The following is a 24,002-nucleotide window of genomic DNA, read 5'->3' on the forward strand; positions in this document are numbered from 1 at the left end:
TACCCTGATAACACACAAAGACACTACAAAAAAGAAAACTACAGACCAATAGCTCAGATAAATACGGATGAAAAAATCTTCAACAAAATTAAACCTAATTCAACAATAGGATCATACACCACGATCAAGTTGGATTTATTCCAGTGTCACAAGGGATGATTCAACACTCAAATCCATTATATATATATATATATATATATATATAAACTATAATCCATTATATATATGAAGCTCAAGCTTGTATATATATAAGCTCATCTATATATATATAGATGAAGCCCAAGCTGGAATGAAGATTGCTAGGAGAAATATAATAACCTCAGATATGCAGATGTCACCACCCTTATGGCAGAAATGGAAAAAGAACTAAAGAGCCTCTTGATGAAAGTGAAAGAGGAGAGTGAAAAAGTTGGCTTAACACTCAACATTTAAAAAACTAAGATAATGGCATCTGGTCCCATCACTTCATGGCAAATAGATGGAGAAACAATGAAAACAATGAGAAACTTCATTTTCTTGGGCTCCCAAATGACTGCAGATGGTGACTACAGCCATGAAATTAAAAGGCGCTTGCTCCTTTGAAGGAAAGTTATGCCCAACCTAGACAGCATATTAAAAAGCAGAGACATTACTTTGCCAACAAAAGTCCATCTAGTCAAAGCTATGGTTTTTCCAGTAGTCATGTATGGATGTGAGAGTTGGACTATAAAGAAAGCTGAGCACCGAAGAATTGATGCTTATGAACTGTGGTGTTGGAGAAGACTCTTGAGAGTCCCTTGGACTGCAAGGAGATCTACCTAGTCCATCCTAAAGGAAATCAGTCCTGAATCATTGGAGTGACTGACACTGAAGCTGAAACTCCAATACTTTGGCCACCTGATGTGAAGAAACTGACTCTTTGAAAAAGACCCTGATGCTGAGAAAGATTGAAGGCAGGAGGAGAAGGGGACAACAGAGGATGAGATGGTTGGATGGTATCACAGACTCAATGGACATGAGTTTGAACAAGATTCAGGAGTTGGTGATGGACAGGGAAGCCTGGTGTGCTGGGGTCCATGGGATCACAAAGAGTTGGACACTACTGAGTGACTGAATCGAGCTGTTTCTACAATAAAAGAGGGAATTTGGTAGTACTTATATATTCCTTGATGAAAAAAACCAGTAAAATCACTGTAAATGTGGCATAGTTTATAGCATTATAAGAATATAATTATATAATAATTATTTTATTTCATTTTCTGTACATGAAAACTCCTTTAAGGACATAAAGTAGAAAAGAAAACCACCATCTGGAAAATAATAGCAATGAAACAACTGACAAAGGATTAATTTCCAAAAGATACAAGCAGCTCATTCAACTTAATACCAGAAAAATAAACAACTCAATCAAAAAGTGGGCAAAAGACCTAAACAAACATTTCTCCAAAGAAGACACACAGATGGCTAATAAATACATGAAAACATGCTCAGAATTGTTCATTATTAGAGAACTGCAAATCAAAACTAGAGTGGGATCTCACTCATACCAGTTAGAATGGCAATCATCAAAAACCTTTTAAATAATAGATGTAGGAGAGGATGTGGAGTAAAGGAACCCTCTGCACTGATGCTGAAGCTGAAACTCCAGTACTTTGGCTACCTGATGTGAAGAACTGACTCTTTGAAAAAGACCCTCATGCTGGGAAAGACTGAAGGCAGGAGGAGAAGGGGACAACAGAGAATGAGATAGTTGGATCCATCACTGATCTGATGGACATGAGTTTAAGCAGACTCCGGGAGTTGGTGATGAACAGGGAGGCCAGGCGTGCTGCAGTCCATGGGGTCGCAAGGGGTCAGACACGACTGAGTGACCGAATTGAACTGAACTGAACTGAGAAAGATGGTACTGATGAACCAATTTTTAGGGCAGATGTAGAGAACAGACTTATGGACACAGGGTGGGGAGGAGAGGATGGGATGAGCAAAGAGAGTAGCATGGAAACATTTACATTACCATATGTAAAACAGATAGCCAGTGGGATTTGCTGCATGACTCAGGGACCTCAACTTGGGCTCTGTGACAACAGAGGGGTGGGATGGATTGGGAATTTGAGGGAGGTTCAAGAGGGAGGCTGATTCATATATACCTATGGCTGATTCATGTTGATGTTTGGCAGAAACCAACAGAATATTGTAAAGCAATTATCCTTCAATTAAAAATAAAGAAAAAAAGAAAACCACCATCTGGATTTTCCTATAGGTTGTGGTGATCATTAGTTCAGAAAATGTAAAAAATAACTGGAAAGAATCCCTGTATGTTACATGTCATCAAATGAAATGTTTGAAAACAGTAACTCAATGCAAGGAAAATCTATTTCCTTAATTAAAAATAATTAATTTAATCAATGTAAAGTCATAGGTAAAATTTCTAAAAATTATTTATAATTCAAAAGACCTTGAAACATACTTATCAATGCTTTAAGTCTTATAAGAAATGAGGTCATTTCCTTAGGTTGTTATTCATAGACAATCAGCAAAATAAAAACAGAGAATTTTGTATATATATATAGGTCATTATTCATAGACAAGTAGGCAAAATAATAGCAGAGAATTTTATATATTTTTTTCAAGAGTATATAGCATTTATTATGTTTTACAAAAATTTTACATTTGATATTCAAATATTTTCTGATTTTAATAAATTAATTTTTATAAATGAACACCTTTCAATATTAAAGATAACTCAGGACTTTTTGTATTTAAAGGGTGAGATATAGGCCTTCTGGATAAATGACTACATTTTGGTCTAATCTTCCCCATACAATTATTATACCTCTTAGACAAACTAAGTTTTGTTGTACCCCAATTGACAATAAGATTTAAATCTGGAAGCAAAGTATTTGATCTCGTGTTGTCCTCTCTTACTTTATTACCAAGAATCTTCTTTGAATTGTGGTTAGTTCCTTTACAACTTTTGTTCATCTTCTGGCTTTGACTAGTGTGGTGTTTTTTATTTATACATGGGTTTTTCATTTCAGTTGGATGTATTATATTCTTATGATCAATAGAAGGAGAAAGTGTTTGAGATGATGTTTTTCCAAAGGATCCAGTGGGTAAATCTTGGAGATAGCTGGAAAAATGTTGGTTAATTTTACATTCATAGATTGATTTTCTTGAATTTGAATCATCTAGTTTGATAGAATATAGATTGTCTATTGTTATATTCTGATAAGTATCATTTGGATTCTGAGGTGTATTCAATTTTTCAGAATTACGTTGAGGTAAGATAGGTAAAATTCCAGGTTTGTTTTGTTTTAAGACTAATCCAGTACCAGGAATAAAAAGTTCTGGTTCTTCCCTTTTTGGCAGATGAGTGATGTCTGTGTTTGAAACAGAATGATGTACTTGTCCATTCACCGCTCTATCTTTCCAGGTTAAAGGGTTATATATAACTTGTCCATCAATAGGGCATGAATTGCACTTGTGGAGTAACCAACTGTCAATACATTTCCTATGAAACTTAAAAAAAAGTTATGCTAATGAGAGATACAATATCTTATTTATAATGTATAGTATTCATACAAATTTTCCCATATCATTTCTGTGTTACTTTTAAAACTTTTAATAAATTTGGAAGGTAATATAATTTATCATGTTTTATGGAAATATTTTGAAGAAGTTCTCTTAAAAATGTAGTTGGTTATAGACTGATTGCTATTTTCCACATTAAAATGAAAAGCCCTCTATGGATACCATTTCACTGTTACTTTCTAATGAATGAGTATTATTAAATAATAAAAATGTCATAGCCAACTTGTGTTGAAAACTTATATGATGATGGTAAGACATAATATCATAAATCCTAAAAGTTTATTTATTAAAACAACTTTATCTCAGAAAAAACCTGGTTACCACCGCATAGTGATTCAGCAGCATTAAGACTTTGATTCTGGTGAGTCCATTTGAAATAATAGTAAACTATGTCAAATGAAGCATTTCTGTTTCATCTGAAGAATCATAAGTTAGTATAGTCTATAAGCTTTTTCTTTTTACCAGTAACCAAAGTAGACAAAAGCATTTAACTTGAAGTGTCATTTTATGTTTTCTCAGTAATATACACAGAAATGAATCTTAATTCATAGGGATCCATCCTTGGGAGGCAGAGCCACCTTCTCAATAGTCTCTGCTCTAGCTTTTTACACACACTGTTCAATCTGAACATCTCTGCTCATATCCAACTAAAAAAAGTAAAAGGAGAGACTTAAATTGCCATTCCATTTGTGAAAACTGGCCCTACAGGGAAAGTCAGACTAAAATGCTGTGACTTCTACCTTGTGAGTGCACGGTAGCAGTCTCGTATGCTGGCCACGACAAAATGCCTTCAAACAAAGTCGACACTGGTATCCCGGAGCAAGCAGTTTACTCTTCTTTGTGATCAGAAACAGAGGCAGTGACTTTACCACGTGTTTTGGTGTATAAATGTGGCTAAGTGAGAATAAGCAGAGAGATATGAATGGTCATATGTGATTATAGATCAGGAAGCAATCAATAGTACAGGTAATAACCTCCATATAAATAATGCAACTGAACCCAATACTTTTTAGAACTGAAGATAATAAGTCTCATGCATTATAAAGCTTAAAAATCTATTGTCTTGATCTTGAACAAGATGGATCCAATTTCAACATCAACTTCATAAAGAACAAAATGTAGTCATTTCAAACAAAAATACTAACTTGAAATTTTTTGAGTTGAGCTTTTTCACATCAATGAAACCAGAACAGAATTTTGATGAAAACGACATACTTTCATATATATGAGCTGAGCTAACACAAAGGCTGGTGTTTAGAAAAATACAACCCAATTCACTTTGTCATCTGGTAGGAAGTAAGGTGGATGGTAGGCCATATTAAATATTTCAGGCTACTATGATAAATTGGTAGGTCATAGTTTATGAAGAAACTTATTTCACATGGGGCATATGCTTACTACTTCAGTGCTGTTAGACCATGTAAATGTACTGTAAAGATATCAATCCCATTTTTGTACCCAAAGTACCAACAAACATAACTTAGATTATGCAATGTAAACTTGATGCCACTAGCAGCTGATAAAACAGATAAATATTTAAAAACAAAAGCTTGGTTTTAAGGTTAGATGCATTCTTGTTATTCAAAGGTTATTCAGTATATAGTTAAAATATATTCTTAGAAAACTTTATACTTTTCATTACTCTATAGATACACTTCTCATTAACTCTGCAGATAAACTACAAAAATTGCCTTTACCAAGGTTACTTAATTATCAACTAAAAAAAACACAACTGTGTGTTTCTATTATTTCAGGTTTTTAATCAGTTTTTTATTTTGAAACTCTTTTATTTATTCCATTTTCTCTGTCTAGAACATCCTTCTATCCCTAATCTTCTCTTGCCTACCTCCACAATATTTCTTAAACCATTAGTTATACAATTTATCATTCTAATAGGTTGAAGTGTGATACCCAGCCAGGGCCAAGGAAAATGGAGATGGAGAGCCTTTGTATAGGTTCATTTCACACCCACAAAGCATTTTATAGTCCACAAGAGCTATGGTCTCTGAAGTGTGTGGAGCAACCACAGGGCATGGGCTAGGTATCTACTGTCTACTGGGTTGGACAGAAATCTATCAATTATCTGTCTATCTAGATACAGAAATACTATATATATATATATGTAGTATAGAAATTGGAGAAGGCGATGGCACCCCACTCCAGTACTCTTGCCTGGAAAATCCCATGGGGTCGCACAGAGTCAGACATGACTGAAGCAACTTAGCAGCAGTAGCAGAAGGATAGAAATATATATACATAGGGTAAAATTTTAAATATATATTATAATGAACAAGCACAATTTTTGTTTGGTTAATTCATTGAAATTGTCTTTTTAAAAATATTTCAATTTTATCCCATTCTTTTAAAATGAACTTTGTTAATGTTTTATATTATACCTAATATAGTAATTATAAACAGTAGGTTTAATTTTCTTTCATTAACAAGAAGTATGACAAAAACTGTTCTCTAGTAAAGAGGCTGAGTCAGGGTTTTGAAATACAACCAATCCCTTCAAAACTCTTCCATGGGGGTGGAGTAGAGGGGCAATGAGAAAAGAAAGACTTGCTAAGGATGACTTTGCAACCCCATGGACTGTAGCCGGCCAGGCTCCTTTGTTCATTGGATTTCCCAGTAAGAACACTGGAGTGGGTTGCCATTTCCTTCTCCAGGGGATCTTCGCGACTCAGGGATTGAACCCGCATCTCCTGTATTGACAGGTGATTGCTTTACCACTGAGCCACCTGGGAAGTTTCAGTGGCTGATTACTTCAAAGCAAATCTCATAGCTAACTGTATTTTTTCTTTATATTAACTCCTATCTGTTTTAATTTTATATTTATTTTGATGATCATTACTAAGGAAACTACTATAACTACTATATCCCTAATATAATCATTGGTAGAATTAATATTAATAATATAATAGTAGACAGCAATATTTGAATATTTACTGTATTAATTTCACATGCACAAAATTTCTATAAGACTGGTTTTATAACTGTCCCCATTTTAAAGATAAAGAAAAATGTTGCAGGGAGGAGTGAAATAACTAGCCCAAAAGTTGTATAGCCAACCTGCGGCTGTATTAGGACTGCATTTAAGCATTCTGACTCCAGAGCTTTGCTCTTCACTTGAATACTATATCATCTAGTACATAATAGTATTTCATAAATACATATTTATTGAATAGAGAAATGAATAAAACTTATCCAAACTGAAAAATTATTTAAATATATCCCCAAATACAAATTTCACAGAGAATCTTACTCTTGCTTTTCTTGAAAATGTGTCATCTTTTCCTCTATCTCATTTTTAATATTGACATATTTTACAGTTTTATCTGACCTTTGCCCCAGCGATCTCCATTTTTGATTTCTCTTCTGTAATATACAAAAAGTGAATGTTACTTGGCAATTTGTGGAAACTTTTACCTTGTGCATTAAAATCAGTAGGATACATATCAGTAAAATAATAATGTAGATAAAGACTCATCATTTTAAAATATAGCTTTTTAACACATTACAGAAATTGCACATTATTAGTCATTCTTATATACTGTTGTACAGCTACTCTAACATTACTTTTAAAGGTAAAATTTTAACCTATTAATCCACAATGGTAATTGTGGATGTTTTTTCTTGTGTGCTAAGTTCAGCACCAGGAGACACTTATTTACTTGTTAAATTCAAGTGATGTAAGAAATTTAAAAACCATAAATCATCGTTAGTAATAAGTCATTTGGTGTGTTGAGATCTTTCTTTTCAAAATGAATTTTCAAGCTTGATGGCCATTAATTTCTGTCCTTAAGATTTATATATGATATCATCACATATTTGTTATTGTGTTGAATTTTATAAATTACTGCTGTAAGAACCAATTGCCTAGAAAACCTTATGAAAAAGTTATCCAAAAAATCATGGTCTTTGGTTTTTATTCAGACATAGTCAGCTCTATTCCAGAGTGTTATCTATTCTTAGATTTTACTTAGGTTTACAATGGGACAAATACAAACACTATATGAAATTCAAGAAGGATACTGTACCTCACGAAACGTAAATGAGTGAGAAAGATGGCAGCAGCTATCAAAACAATCCTGGCATAAGTGATATTCTATACATTTGGTACACCTAAAGATGCAAAACACCAAAACATACAGGAAAAAAAATAATCCAGTTATTTTGATGGTTTTTGGTGAAAAACTCTGGTCAACATTTCCTGGGAACTATGCAGATGACAAGGCCCATCTTAAGTCTCACCTATATTAGTTTCCTGTTGCTACTGTAACAACTTACAAATTTAGCAGCTTAAACAACACTTTGTTATCTTACACTTTTGTAGGTTGGAAGTTGGACATGGGTCTCAATGGGTTTCAAATTAAGGGGTCCACAAAAATTGCATTCCTTTTTGGAAGCTATAGGGGAGATCTGCTTTTCTGTCCTTTCTTTTAGAGGCTGCCCTCCTTCCTTAGCTTAGTGTGTCCCTTTCCTCCTCAAAGCAGGCAATGCAGTATCTCTCCATGCTTTCCTTCCATAGTCACGTATCCCTTTTGATTGTCTTCTTTGCCACCCTCTTCCACTTTTAAGAAGCCCTGTGATTATACACTGAGCCCAGGCAGTGCAGGATCATCTCCTTGTTTCAAGATCAGATGATTAGCAGTCTGAATTTCACTAAATCTTAATTCTCCTACAACATGTAAGCCAACATACAGGTTCTGGGCATGAAGATGTGGATATATTGGGGAGGGTATTATTTTGCCTAACACACACCCACCATGATGTCTTCCTGGAATCTTATCCTGAATCTTTCTCTAAGTTCCTTAGGTCCAATAGCCTATTAGATATTCTATCATTTGATTACTCAGTGTTTTCCTACGATTTCATGAATGCTAGAGTTATACTTAGTAGAAAGTTTCTTGAAAATAGAAGTGTACTATATTCCCTCTCTTCCCTCACAAAATGGAAAAGCCTATATGTATAAAAAAATTTGCAATAAAAACTATTGATATGATAAAAATTTTCATTTTCTGTCAAATTCAATCTAAACATATGTTACTTACATAAAATTTTGGCACAAGCAGAGAATTCTAACTTACTTGCAGCAATATTCACCAAAAATAACATTTCAAGCAATATAATAATGTTATTTTCTTACTCAAGTTATCAAAGAATGAGAAGATTATTTCCAAGAGAAATTTGGGAAAATATATCCTTCAGACATCTTAGAAACAGCAAGTATTAATTTATTCATTAGTATTATTTATATACACAAGAAAGATTCTTAATAACATCTGAGCAATTTGCCTGGAAAATCCCATGGACAGAGGAGCCTGGAAGGCTGCAGTCCATGGGGTCTCTGAGGGTCGGGGTCGCTGAGGGTCGGACACGACTGAGCAACTTCACTTTCACTTTTCACTTTCACACATTGGAGAAGGAAATGGCAACCCACTCCAGTGTTCTTGCCTGGAGAATCCCAGGGACAGGGGAGCCTGGTGGGCTGCTGTCTATGGGGTCGCACAGAGTCAGACACGGCTGAAGTGACTTACCATCAATGGTGTAATTTATTCAATACATCAGATTATGCTGGGCTAGAAAAAGTTAAGCATCTCTGTATTGATATATATATGATATTTTTGAAATTAAAAGATAATAAATATTAATAGCTATATTATGAACTTTAATGAAGAAAGAACTTAAAAGCTTTCTAGTTTATCTTGCCTCTTATTCAAACCATTACTAAACTACTGGAAATAGTTCTTTTAGGCTAAGGGATGAAATCTTAGTATTTGAGGGAGTGGAATAGTGCATTCTTTAATTTGTAAAAGAATATTGATATGGATATGAATAATTGTGAATCAAATGCATATAGGAATTATTCTGAGACTGTGGAACAGCAGGCAGGGAGCAGAACAGTGGAGAATGCCTGAATTGAGGGGTAGCAGGAAGAATCACCCATGGGGACAGAAAGTGCAGTCAGAGGGACAGAGGAGAACAGTCATTAACAAAAACAAGATAATTTACCAAAGCCATTCACACATTAACCATTTGAGGAACACATCACTATAAAGACTGAAAATTTTACACTGTGACATTCACCTGTCCTTATTCCCCACCCGAGCTATTTCTCCCAACTTACTTTTCCACGCGTTATCTTAGTCCCTTATTTTTCTTACTCACCCCTCCTGAAAAAATTCAGATTGCCCAAACAATGGGTGCTAGTGCCAAATATCAAGTCTTTCCTTTTTCTAGAATTTTCTTTAACCAACATTCCAGAAACTGTCCGAACACTTCCTGCTAAACCTTATAAGAGGGTTTTAAAAATTTATTAATTGGACTCATCATAATGTAACTCCAGGAAGACTGACTGCATTTTAGGAAATTTTTAACAAAGGTTGAAACAAGATATTTTCTTCTTCATATAGTTAACTTTTAAGATTTTAATTATATAAAGAACAATTTTCCAAGCATAGCAATTAATTGATATTTTATTGTGGGACTTGTGGGGAAGTTTGAGGATTACTTAAAAAGTAATGAAAATTTCTTTCTCTCCTAAGTATCTTGTGGTGGTGGTTTAAGATATAAAAGAAAACAAAACATGCATCATTGCAGTTTGGAGTTGGGGGGAAATTAACTTCAGTTGATCTAGTCAATATCCCTCTGGCTCAGTCCTAGAAGTTTTCGGCAATGACTTCATAGGCGGTTCAAAGAAAATACAGGGGATGAGAGGTCTCTCTAGCAGGGCTCTGAGATTGCAAACTGATTTAAGCCAAATTATAAAGTGTCTGCCTGCAATGTGGGAGACCTGGGTTTGATCCCTGGATTTGGAAGATCCCTTGGAGAAGGAAATGGCAACCCACTCCAGTATTCTTGCCTGGAGAATCTCATGGGCAGAGGAGCCTGGTGGGCTACAGTCCACGGGGTCGCAAAGAGTTGGACACGACCGAGCGACTTCACTTTCACTTTCATAAATCCTGTGTTCAGAGCTTCCAAGAAAGAATGCTAGTTCAGACTCACAATCTAGACCAGAATGCAAAGTTAATACTCTGTGTGACTAAAGTAAATAAAACAACTCCTGAGGTACAGGGCTGACATAGATTACTAGTCTGAAACTCCTGAATACGCAGCCTAATCTCATATAGGGCAAACACAAAAACAAAACGAAACAAAACCCAACCCCCCAAACAAAACCAAACAAAAAATAAAGGAAGAAAAGAAGTTTAAATGACTAACAGTCTAATGTTCAAAGTTTTCTAAATTAAAAAAAAAAAAAAAGAGCACAAGCTTATAATTTTACTAACTGATACTTACTTGTAACACTTCCCCTCAAGTGGAAATTGTTGACAGTTATTACAAGGAATTCCAAGATGCTTGTCTAATCGTTCTTTCTCAGATGCAGTCACAAGTTTGTTAGAGTTTTTGAATTCCTCTAAAATAAGATTTAATGGTCCAAAGTCTTTCCTACACAGAGGACATTTCAACATGGAAGAGTTCAATGTCACATCCTGATAATTAGCTAAGATCTTCATACATTTTATATGAACACTATTGCCACAGCCAAACCTGTTAGAAATAAAATCCATGTTTACCATTTGTATGCAGCAAAGTTTATATACATAAATAAGTTTTCTGTGCTACCATTTTTATTTCCCATAAAAATAGATTCGGAACTGATCATTTATAGCTTGATTATAGACATAAATGGGGCTTCCCTGATGGCTCAGTGGTAAAGAATTCACCAGCAATTCAGGAGGCATGAGACACAGGTTTGATCTCTGGGTAAGGAAGATCCCCTGGAGGAGGAAATAGCAACCCACTCCATCATTCTTGCCTGAAAAATCCCATGGACAGAGGAGTCTGGTGAGCTATAGTCCAGAGTCACGAGGAACTGGACACAACTGAGGGACTGAGCGCACACACACACATAAATACTATCTTATCTTTCTAGTCTAATCTAATCCATCATAATTTAGTATATCAGAATTCCAGACAAAATGTTCCCCATTTCAATGAAATTGGCAGTAAAAGATTTTGCATCATTGTGTTTTTCATTTTTAAATTGAGAATGAATACAGTCTTAGCAAAGAGGAAAATTATAATAATAATTATTTTTAAATAAAAATTGTTACTGAGAGCAGAGGTGTGACCTTATTTTCTAGAAATTACACTAACATGAATGTGGTAGTACCCAGTTAATATCTGCTGAGAGAAATAATATTTGGGGAAATAGTTAATAATTTCAAAATATGCAAAGGAAGCAGCTATGTGACAAAATACAATGTGGATGAAAATTTTAGTAAATAACCAAGGAAAAAAAAAGAGGTAAAAAGTTAAACCAAGTGGTTGCTCAAATTTTCCAAGTCCAACTTTATAGTGCCTTTAAGAATAGTTGAGTACAAAACTCTTAATAAACATTTATATATAAGTGGAATTTTGAATTATTTAGGTTTAAAGATAAAATTTAGAAAAGCTTAAGAGAATTTTTTACCATTTTAAACTAAAATAATCATTACTTTCAGAAAACTCTTTGTAACCACTCTAAGCAATGGGATTTGTTCATGCTAAGCCATTTCAGTCATGTCTGAATCTTTGCGACCCCATGGACTTGTAGCCCACTGGGCTCTTCTGTCCATGGGATTCTCCAGGCAAGAATAATGGAGTGGGCTGCCACGTGTTCCTCCAGGGGATCTTTGGGTCCCAGGGATCAAACCTGCATCTCACATCTCCTGCATTAACAGGCGGCTTATAAGCCATGGCATTTGTTCATGTGTATAATACAAAAACATGAAAATTATCTACTTTAATAACTTAAAGTAAAAAGGGAAATAAAGTAGAATTTATTTTTTAATTTTCACCCTTTAAATGTAGCCAGAAATATTTAGAATAAGAACAGGACATCTTTAAACATATATGTTAGGAAATAAAAGGCCAATTAAATATGATTGCTTAAATATGTATTATTTTTCTATCAATGTTTCATAACACTATATTATAAACACATTAAATTAGGATTTTTTCATAAGTTTGTAGAATCTAAGGAAAACTCACGTCACCTGCAAAAGGTGACAGGAAGCTTTTTCTCTAAAAGTACTTCTTGACAAATAGAGCAGATATCATCTGAGCTGATCTCTTTCTGTTTAATGTAACCGTCTTCTTCAATCTGTGGATTTTCATTGTTCATTTCTCGTTGGGGAGTTTGAACTCGATGTATTCCCTGAAGCAAATTGTTGATTTCTCTTTCCACAAGACCTAACTGCAAAGCAGCTAGTGATAAATTCCAAAGTATTAAAATTTGATGGCAAATTGAAGATACAGAAACAACTTAAACTGAAAGTTAGCATTTTTTATTCCAAATATCAGAAAGACAGACTTGGTTGAATTATTACACTGACATTTACTGTTTTTTGTATTCCTTTTAGAGCCAAAAGGTCAGAAAAGGGTTATTTATAAAAAGAATGGAAGTTATCTCTTATTTGCTTGTTACTGTAAAAAGTTGGTACAAGCAGTACCTTATAAACATTTCAGATTAATTATATGATAGTGTTCATCCTTGGATTGGTACTGTAATCAACTCTTACATTTTTATCTCTTATTCAAAAACAAATACCTTATCAACATACAAGAATATTAAAAGAAATGGGTGCAAATTCAGAAAGGGGAAGAAATATTTGAGTAGTTAGTATAATTAGTATTTGCTAGATGAGTAAATTAGTAAGTAGATTATGAGAGAGCAAGACTCCACTGTGCCTATTTTCCTTTCTCAGTTTTACGCCCCTACAAGAGCATCTGGGTAGCCACATCCTTCACCGCTTTGGTCAGTATTCCTCAGGACAACCTATGAGGAACTATATTATCTATACCCTGGGATGAGCAGTTTCTGAATTCTGTCCGACCTGGCGCTCTCAGTGCGTGTAGTTTTTGATCAAGGCATCCTAGATTCCTTTTTTCTCTGGCCCATTCCCATCTTCTTTTCTCTCCCTCTCTCCTTAACATGCCATAATTAAAATGCCAGCTGTTATTGCCCCCCACCCTGAGTTCTAGTCATTTTATACATTCTTTAATACATACAGATTAAAAATCACTTACAAGATAATGAAAAACTTCATTTTCCCCTAAAAAATTTACCACTTACACACTAAAAATACTGAAAACATCACAGTTACATTTGACTATAGAGATCTCTGTTCCTTGTCTAAGGTGGGGTGGCAGGTGGAATGTGGGAGGTTATTATACTTTAATTAACCATTACTTTGGAGGATAAGGGCTATTTGTCACAGAGACAGAGCAACATCTGCTCCCTAAAAAAATGAGGAGGAAAATGAAGAACAAAAGATTTCTCCCCAGTAGCAGAAATATTGAATAATAAAATTTCATAAGATGAGCTGGCTATAAAATATTCTCTGCGGTATAACATGAATCAGAGAATAAAAGGGAGAAACAAACTCTTCTGAAATTAATTTGGAAAAATTAATGTAAGAGATTATGAAAAGAATCCTCTTTAATAGAGAAGAGCAAGACAGTTAACCTTATCAGATATCACAATTTATTATAAAAACAAGAAAGTATATACAAAACTCATTAAAGAATAAAAATTATGAAACAAGGTTGAAAAGAAGCACTATTTATTAGCTGTTACTGAGATAACTAGGTAAAAATATGGAGAAAATTAAACTAAGTAAAAAAATACCAATCTCCAACTTATACCAATACAACTACACATGGATGCCATAAGGAAAAATAAAAATAAAATGAAAAAGTTAGCAGAAAAAAAAAATCTCTAAAATACTATGGAAGGACAACTTTCAAAGTATCAAAACAATATACACAAAAAATAAAAATAGTAAGGTTTAGTAACACACAAAAACCCACATACATATAACAAAACTTAATAAAACCATATAAAAAAGAATTATGTCATTAGGAAAACATTTGCAAAGAGCAGTAAACCTTGTATTTAGGAAGAGCTTGTAGTTTTACTCCAATAAATAAATAGCCAAAGTACTATTTACACATGTAGTACAAATAAGTCAATAGAAGATGTTCAATTTCATTAATATCAAAGAAAAGTGGGTTAAAATCAAAATGAGTCACAGATATAGAATAAAACCTAAATAAAAGGTAATAAATAGATAAAAGGCTATGTTTCATTTGCCCTATATTATATCAGGGCATTTTAGATTCTAAAGGTATGTCAGATGTATGAAATAATGAAAACTATTTTCTTAATTTACTGGGAATGAATAGATTACTATGAACTTCGTATCTTTTCTTACTTTGTGTGAGTCTTTTTTTTCTAGTATTATAGAAATATCTCAGTTTTTCAAAATTTTCCATGTATTTTTATTTACTTTGGAGACTTAAAATATGCTGTTAAATATATGTAGTATGTTAAATATGACTAAAACATGAATCCAGTATATCAGTTTCCAGCAGAAAACTGATATACTGCTGAAATCATAAATCAGCAAAAGTATTGCTATAAAGCTATACTTACGGGTGACAGACATAAAATATTAATACTTAAAAAAGGAAAAAATCCTCAAACTCATGGATATGGAGAACAGATTGATGGTTGCCTGAAGGTGTGTAGGAGGGTGGCTAGGAGGTAAGAGAAATGGCTGAAGGCGGTCAAAATGTGCAAACTTCCATTTGTAAAATAAATTAGTCATGAGAGCATAATGCACAGCATGGTGACTACAGTTAATAATACAGTTAATAGTACTGTGTTGTGTATTTGAAAGTTGCTAAGAGAAAAATCTTAAAAATATTCATCACAAGAAAAAAGTTATAATTGTGTGGTTTTGTGATCATTTTGCAATATACATATACAATGAATCATTATGTCATACACCTGAAATTTATATAATGTTTTATGTCAACTATATCTAAATAACAGCAATAGTACTTTTACTCCAAGGTCCAATTAATGAGACTTTAGGCTAAAGAAATAACTGAGAGAAGAAAAAGTTTCATATACAAGGAATATAACAGGAACAACTATACTCCAATAAAAATTAATTAATAAATCAATAGAAATGAGTCATGATAAAAAAGAATATAACAGGTATTTAGAAATAAACGCCAAACAACAGGAGAATGTTAAATAAATTATGACATATAATACTCTGAGTATATCATAATTCATTTAACATTCACTGACAACTTACACTATATAGCATTGAAAGTGTTTATAAAGTAACAGTGTGTGATAAAAGCAGAACACAGAATTCCCACATTTACATTTATTCTCTGTATAAATACAAATTCAAAAAAGAAAATAGAAAATAAATATTGATTATATCTTTGTGGTTGGAATTAAAAAATTTTTCATTAAGTGTGGTTTTTATTTTATCCATAAATATTTAACTGAAAAAAGGAATAGATGGGATTTACTAGACATTGTATTTAGAAAAAACTCATTAGGCAATAAAGCTAGGTTTTGCTGGGAAATATTTGTGGGGTGATGGGAAAAATATTCAGTGTTCAAAAACTGATATTTTTATGAAAAATTCCTATGTAACCATCTTTGTGCTCAGTTCACAAGTCGTGTCTGACTCTTTGTGACCAACCAGGCTCCTCTGTCCATGGGATTTTTTAGTCAAAGATACTGGAGTGGGTTGTCATTTCCTTCTTCAACCATCTTTGTAGGTCTTCAAAAATAAAAGCAAGTCTCAGGTTTCTGGAATGCAACACTAAGGTACAAATAATTGTTTCCAGATTTGTTTTAGAAAAGAATCTATGAGTGATGTTCAAAATGTTTCTGCTTCATTATTAGTAACCTTCTTCTCTACATTTATATACTTTACATAATATTAATGAATAGCTGTTTATAGCTTTCTTTGGATTACTTTAATTTTCATGCATGTTTGTTCTAGCTTTCATTTAAATGATAAATTTCAACATTATTGAGACATACTTTCTTTGAACATTTGTACACAAAGGATTTTCTCAATGTTGAGTAGCTAAAACATATTTTAAATATTATATAAAATATTTTTAGTAGGAACTTTAATTTTTCAAAATTCAAATATAGGATCAAATTTAAGCATTTACAAACTTTCCTACTACAGGGATACTTAATAATAAAAAGAATAGGACATGATTTCTGCCTTCAAGAATACAAAGGATAATATGATACAAAATATTAAAGTTATCCATATGAAATTACTATTTTCATAGATGAAAAAATATTGTCAATTCACGTGATTAATTTATTAAAAAATAACGTAGCAGAGCTCTCAACTAAAATGCAGTACAATAAATATTTGTTGAATATAATTGGGTAGAGTTGTACTGTCCAATACAATAGCCATTGGTTACTGAGCACTTGAAATGTGGATAGTGTGACTGAAAAATTGAATTTTAAATGTTGTTTTATTTAAATTTAAATGGAAGACTAATAATCTACAGTTTTTGGAAATTTAGAAGTATGTTTACAACAATTTATGTGTTATCTGAATCTATTTTTCAACTTAATATTTTATGATATCTAAATGCAGATCAAGCTTTTCTAATGAAAATACACTCCACTCAGTGTCTGAGTTGAGATGTACTGTAAGTGTAAAAGACATACTAGATTTTGAAGACAAAGGGAAAAACATCACACTATTTCATAATTTTTATATTGATTACATGCTGACATATTTTTATGTATTGGGTTAAAATAAAATATATTATTAAAACTCATTTTCCTATTTCTTTTTACTTTTTATAATATGGTTACTAGAAAATTATACATGTGCTTCACACACGTAAATAAATAAATAAATAAATAAATAAAATATATATATTTCTAATGGGCAGTGTAGTATAGAAGAAGCTTGTGGCACGATATGGAAAATAGCGTAGAGGATGTGAACATTTAACTTCAAGTAGATAGAACAGAGAAAGAGAGAAGAAGACAATATGCATGTGTATGAAGGGTTGGGAGAGGATGAAGTGAAGAGTAGGTGACATTGCAGAAAGAACCTTTTGTCTACAATGTGAAGGAGCCAGCCAAAAAGTGCAGGTGCTGGAAACAAGGAGGCTACTGAGAATAGTACTAAAGGCTGATGAAGTTTGACCGAAAGTGAGAATGAGGAGAGGTGAGAGCACAGCTGAGAAGTAGGGACGATGTAACATAGACAGGATTTGTACCAGGGAAGAGGATGAGAAATGAAAAACCAAGGAGGCTGAAGCTTCTAGCTTTGAGAGTACAGAAAAGGGAAAGTCAGTCTGTGAGCTGCGGAATACGACAGCGGAACACATATGGGGGAAATGAACACAAAATGCCCGTGCGGCCTCCAGAACTGCGCTGCTCAGAAGGCAGGTGGAAGCACGGCTCTCCTGATGAGATGGAGAAATCACTGTTACAGGGGTAACAAGGGGAGACGGCACCATGAGACATTTCTAAGAAAATATGTGGTGGCGGTGGTTTGGTTGCCAAGTGTGTCCAGCTTTTTTGCGGCTCCATGGACTATAGTTCACCAGGCTCCTCTGTCCATGGGATTTCCAGGCAAGAATACTGGAGTGGGTTGCCACTTCCTTCTCCAGGAAATGCAGTTTCTGGGCCCATGGATCAAATCTATGTCTCCTGCTTGGCAGGTGGTCTCCTAAATTGCTGGCAGTTTCTTTTACTGCTGAGCCACCAGGGAATGCATATGTGGAGAGAAGAATATAAAGGAAAAATGACTGTGAAACACTAATATTAATTTATTGTCTATTAGAACTTATAAATGTCTACTGTTATTGTACTTATAAAATACTTTGAGGGGAATGAACTTCCTAAATAGAATCTATACCCTGAACTGGAAAAAAAACTAATTATTACTTTAATTATGAATATTATTAGACATTTATTAATAAATTTTAAAGTGCCTTTGTAGTTCTTGGATGAATCTAGTATAGGTTAAATAAATCTTTGCAGGAAACACTTTGATAATGACAGTATCTTTACTATAAAATACAAATCTAATTAACTTGTAATAGAATTATTTTTCTTATTCTTTTATTTTTGAGGTTTCTAGAATTTATTTTTAAGTTGAAAATTATAAAAATTTTCATATGCCTGACTTTAAACTTGATTTACTGAGTTTACTGTCATTAGAGCTATTTTACTCTAAAAAACATACATTTTTGCTTAAAAACTTGTCAGTAAATAATTTTAAAAGAAATTATGTATCATGTCAACTATTTCTGGGATCTGAACAATTTGTTATTTTTCTCACAATTAAAATTAGATATAGAAACTACTGTGAATTCTTGCTTAGAATACATAAGGAAAGTCTACTGAAAATCTGGCAATTATTTCATCTCATTTATTATTAAGTGCTTTTTAATTTGAAATGTCATATAAAGTTACATTTTTTTGTTATATAGAAAAATGTTCCAATTGCCTTAAATGTAACAAACTGCATTACAGACAGCTGTCAGATCACCTAGAAAAATAACTGCTTAAATTTAGATATGTCTAAATAAAAAATTCTTAGATTTGTTAACTTTAAATTAATAAAAACACACACAAACACAACTTACATTCATGATTCCTTGGGAGCCTGAATTTTTTCAACAAGACCCTAATATCCAAAAGTAGAAAACCAAAATGAAACATTTATTTTTGACATAAGCTCAAAAGGTATTATTAATTTTAGAACAAGAATGGCATTACAGAATTTACATTGCTGAACACATTAGGTTTAAATCTAAAATTCTCATCATTTTCTGTTACAAGACATTAAATTTATGTTTTAAAATAAGTGAAAACATATGAAAAACATATGATCCATGGAAACAAAAGGCATTTCCAATAAAGAGATTTGTCAGAGAGAATCCATGTATTTCTTTATGACATAGAGTAGCTCACAAAGAAAGGTTAGTGAGGGAATCTAAGTATTCATAGCACTCCTTTTAAACTGCCCTGGAAGCTTCCTTCAAGTAGGAAATGGCAATCTACTCCAGGATTCTTGACTGGAGAATCCCACGGACAGAGGAGCCTGGTGGGCTGCAGTGCATGGGGTCACAAATCAGATACAACTGAGCAACTAACACAAAAGCTTCCTACTCCTGGAAATGGAGGAATTTTCTAGATAATTCCTGTTTTCCTATACATATCACTTTTAATGTATGACAGAAAAATACTTTCAAATATTATCAACTAAAATGGAATATGACTCTTAAAAAAGTGGGAAGCATATTTTATATTATTACTTAAATATGTTAAATATACATTAGTATATTAAACACTTGGATTATATTTCCACTAAATTTATGGTTAATATACTGCAAAAAATGTTACATTACATAAAAATCAGAACAGAACACCCTTGTCCTAAGGAAACTGGCATAAAATAAAAATGGAAAAAATCTATTTTATGTAAAATAATAAAACCAAATTGCAAGCTTTGAAAGGTCCATAGGTGAAGGGAATATTTTTTGTTTTTCATTTCTGGGATCCCTTACAAACAGGTTCTGACTCTAGAGGAAAAATTCTAGATTTAACATAAGTAATCTAAGAGTCCTACTTCAGTTTTGAAAATTCATAGTCAAATGCTTACTGAAAAGGATGTAATAAAATTTTTAAAAATCCTAATGAACTATGTAATTATCATCACTGATGTGAATCAGGAGATTGTTTTATTGTTAGATTTCACCTTTGTACATAATAAAAATCTAAACTGATTTTTTTTCTTATTAAAAACAATAAAATTACAAACATGTAGAGGTGGTAGTATGTTTCTCAATTTAAATCTTACTTAATTTTTGGGTTGAAATAAAATACCTCAAACTATATTGACTATATTGACAAGTTATGATCATTTTACCTTTATATTTTCTCAACACCAAATTTCTTTAATCTTAAAGAACTCAAACCATGAAAAAGGCAAAATATGTAATAAACCATGATTTTTTGTGTGGAAGATCATTACAACATCACTTACCAGCATATGTGCTTACAAAGTTCCCCTCCTTTCAGAAATGTGGAACAATTACAAACATGAGGATTTCCTAGAGAAACCTTCAAAAGAAAAACGCATACTTAAGAAAAAAAAAAAAAACCCTCGTCAATTTTTAGATTATAGAGTAAAATTAAGTTAATAACTGGATTAACAGATATTTCAGCTCATAGTTTAGTTGACTCCAAAAGGCTAAATCGCTTCAGCCGCGTCCGACTCTGAGCAGCCCCATAGACGGCAGCCCACCAGGCTCCCCCGTCCCTGGGATTCTCCAGGCAAGAACACTGGAGTGGGTTGCCATTTCCTTCTCCAATGCATGAAAGTGAAAAGTGAAAGTGAAGTCGCTCAGTCGTGTCCGACTCTCAGCGACCCCATGGACTGCAGCCTACCAGGCTCCTCCGTCCATGGGATTGTCCAGGCAAGAGTACTGGAGTGGGGTGCCATTGCCTTCTCCCACAGTCTACTTGGGACATATTAATTCTTGACACCAGTCTAATTTTCCACTTCCATATTCTTTGCCTTGCTCAACAAATTGTATTGTCAGCTAAGACTGTTTTTAAGAGTCCTATGTTTAGGCAAGTGAAAAGAAATCTAATTTTAAAAGCTTGAAAGAAAAATCTATCAAATTTTAACTGAAAGGAATTTCTACTTTGCAGTGTGGCTAAAGACTGTTAGTAATTGAGTACTTCCCGGGTTTTTGTTTTGTGCATATATTTCAATTAGTGTGTGTATTTAATTTTACTTACTAAGTCTATACTGGCTTAAACTATTTATTAAACGCCCTAAGTGTTGTAAGTGGGAAAAGGACGTCTGAGATAAGCATAGATTAGTAATCTGTACTCAGTACTTAAAATGCATGACAACTTAATAATTAAATTTATTATTAAAACTAATGTAAAATTAGATAAATTTAATTTAATAACATTAAAAGATTCCAGGTCAACTTCTGGGAGGTAGAGCGGTGGCTGATTTTTGACTGATGAGAGCAGGATATGTGAAAATTAAATATCTGTAGTTTTCAGAAAAATTAAAAAGAATTTTTATTCATCAAGACCTTTCCAAGGAATCGCCATTTAAGCCACACTTTATTTTTTTTTAATTAATTATTTATTTTTAATTTTTACTTTACAACTTTAAAAGGGTCTCGTTATAGCCTTCGAGAGACAAAAAAGTAAAGAAAATCCAATTTTATTTATCCAGCAAATATATACGGCTTGTAAACAGATTGGTCGATTTTCATTTCATCTGCGTTACAGGGCTAATGACTGCTAATGGATCCGAGAATTTACATAAAAGCAAACCATATACTCAAATAAAACCTGCTGTGTTTCCAAGCCCGAAGATCAAGGGCCATCATCTTAGAAGAGCTGGATACGATTTGGAGCCTTAACCTCCAATAACGGAACTTTTCTAACAAATACTATTTTGCTCGGCAATGCGCACGTCTTTAAAGTCTGGAACACTCGCGGGTGAAGGTCGGCAGCGAGTAGCTACCTACAAGGTGGGTCTGGGGGGACTGGGCGGGTCCGCCTGGCTGGAAGCCGAGGCGAGTTGGGGGCGGTAGTTACTCGGAAATCCCTGTTTTCCGGTTCCTCCTCTCTCAGCAGAAAGGCAGTGGGGCCCATCTCTCGCAGGAGGTAGATGGTGCTGCTCAGCGCTTGGTCTTGTTGCCAGCTGAGGCGGTCGATCAAGTGTTTTCGCCTCTCAGAGGCTTTACAGCCCCCGCGAAGCATCTTGCCCAGGTTCGGGCGAAGGCAGCAGCAGTTCAGCCAGGCTGTCGGAGTCGCCAGCCGGTCTCCATGACAACCGCGTGCCGGTCGGTTGCGTGGTGACGGTATTTAGGCTCCCCGGTATCCCGGCGTGCAGTGCGCTGAGGTGTCGCTTTGCAAGATCACACCGGCCTCCACTCCTTCGAGAAGCAAAGATTTTAACCGCGGAGTGTTCCTAATCCCCAACGCTGGCGGTCGAAGACATCGCTGTCTAATCTCTCGCGTTCCTTCTGCTGGTTCCTCACAGGCGGGGCTCGTGAATTCTGTGTTAGGACAGCCGCAAAACCCGGTTACAGTTAGGTCTCTGGATGCTAACATTATCTTGTAATGATTCATTGTTTTTATCCGAAAGACGATCCACAAACATTTCCCGATTGCTCACTAGGTGCATAATCAGAATTAATTGCTGGGGGAAGATCAATGATGTGGAACACAGCATTCTAACCTGGAAGCTAGACTCTAAATAGGGATGTATGTTTTGGTGTGCTCAGCATGTTTATATTGAATGTTTGGGTAGGGATGGGTGTTGGGGGGAGGGGTGGGTGCAGAATCCATTGCCTCCATGCCCTCTAAACTTACAAATACCTGTTTAAGGAATAAGGTATGTAATGTTCATCGGATGGTTCAAATAGACTGAGCTTTGTTACTACGTTCAAGAGGACAGCAATAATAAAGTACGAGTCAAGTGAAGAAGCCATATTACTGGAATCTGTCTTTAAAAGTGAAATCAGGAAATGACCAGTTGTGGCCCAGTAACATAAACTTGAGGGATATTTGTCCTATGTTATCATGGAAGTGAGTGAAGTCGCTCAGTCGTGTCCAACTCTTTGCGACCCCATGGACACCAGGCTCCTCCGTCCATGGGATTTTCTAGGCAAGAGTACTGGAGTGGGTTGCCATTTCCTTCTCCAGGGAACTTCCCAACCCAGGGATCGAACCCAGGTCCCCCACATTGTAGACAGATGCTTTCCATCTGAGCCACCAGGAAAGTTTATTTTATCATGGAAGGAACTCACAACTCGGTATGTGAAGAGCAGGAGAAGAAAATGGTCAAAGGCCCTGATATGAAAGAAGATGATAGAAATGGCATCTTTCACATGTGAGACAACTGAATAAACAGCATCCAATCCTAGGTCTAAGATTTTAACTTAATTTTATCTCTACTCTCCTATTCTGACTAACAACAACTAGCATACATGCTACCATACTCCCAACTTTACCATCAATTTAATCGTGCTAGATGTTAAAGTATTATATTAATACATTAAGAAAAAAATCTCATATCCAAACCAAAAGAAATTATAAATTGAATTCATAATTTATTAATACTTATAATTAAAAGGACTCAAAAGACAATCTGTACTTTAAGATGAGTAAGGTTTCAGAGTGAAGGCACTTTATTCAATCACCATTTCTTTCCTCTCTCAATGTACATAGATGTCTCCATATGGGTTACATATATATTATGTATATAGCTATTTAAGAATTACTCTGAAGAAACTTAAAAAAATAGCAAATAATTGTTAAATATTTTGTAAATAAGTAAAATTGTTTATTATCATAATTAGGTAATAATACTTGTTACATGTGGTAAGTGAAACACACCATTCTCAAAAGATCGTGTCCTTAAGACACAACTGTCATGTCAGCTGAATAGAGGTTCATAAATTCTGTTGGGGGAGATGACAGTAACAGTATTCACACTTTTATTGAAATTAAAAAGGGAAAGCACAGATTGCTA

General features: G+C 34.1%; 1 protein-coding gene across 1 annotated transcript; it reads right to left on the bottom strand.

Annotated features, from left to right (window-relative positions):
- Positions 1 to 2,600: 2,600 nt before the first annotated feature.
- On the bottom strand, positions 2,601 to 22,259 carry ZSWIM2 (zinc finger SWIM-type containing 2). Its single transcript, XM_040227771.1, has 9 exons — positions 22,061 to 22,259; positions 20,478 to 20,554; positions 19,075 to 19,115; positions 12,615 to 12,825; positions 10,873 to 11,124; positions 7,611 to 7,695; positions 6,836 to 6,948; positions 4,311 to 4,464; positions 2,601 to 3,498 (listed from the first exon to the last, which is right to left on the bottom strand). Exons 1-9 carry the CDS (start codon positions 22,223 to 22,225, stop codon positions 2,689 to 2,691), a joined length of 1,908 nt encoding a protein of 635 aa, XP_040083705.1. The 5' UTR covers positions 22,226 to 22,259; the 3' UTR covers positions 2,601 to 2,688.
- Between the last annotated feature and the right edge of the window lie 1,743 nt (positions 22,260 to 24,002).

Source organism: Oryx dammah, unplaced genomic scaffold (genome assembly GCF_014754425.2).
Source record: "Oryx dammah isolate SB20612 unplaced genomic scaffold, SCBI_Odam_1.1 HiC_scaffold_27, whole genome shotgun sequence".
In the NCBI taxonomy this organism is placed as follows: Eukaryota; Metazoa; Chordata; class Mammalia; order Artiodactyla; family Bovidae; genus Oryx; species Oryx dammah.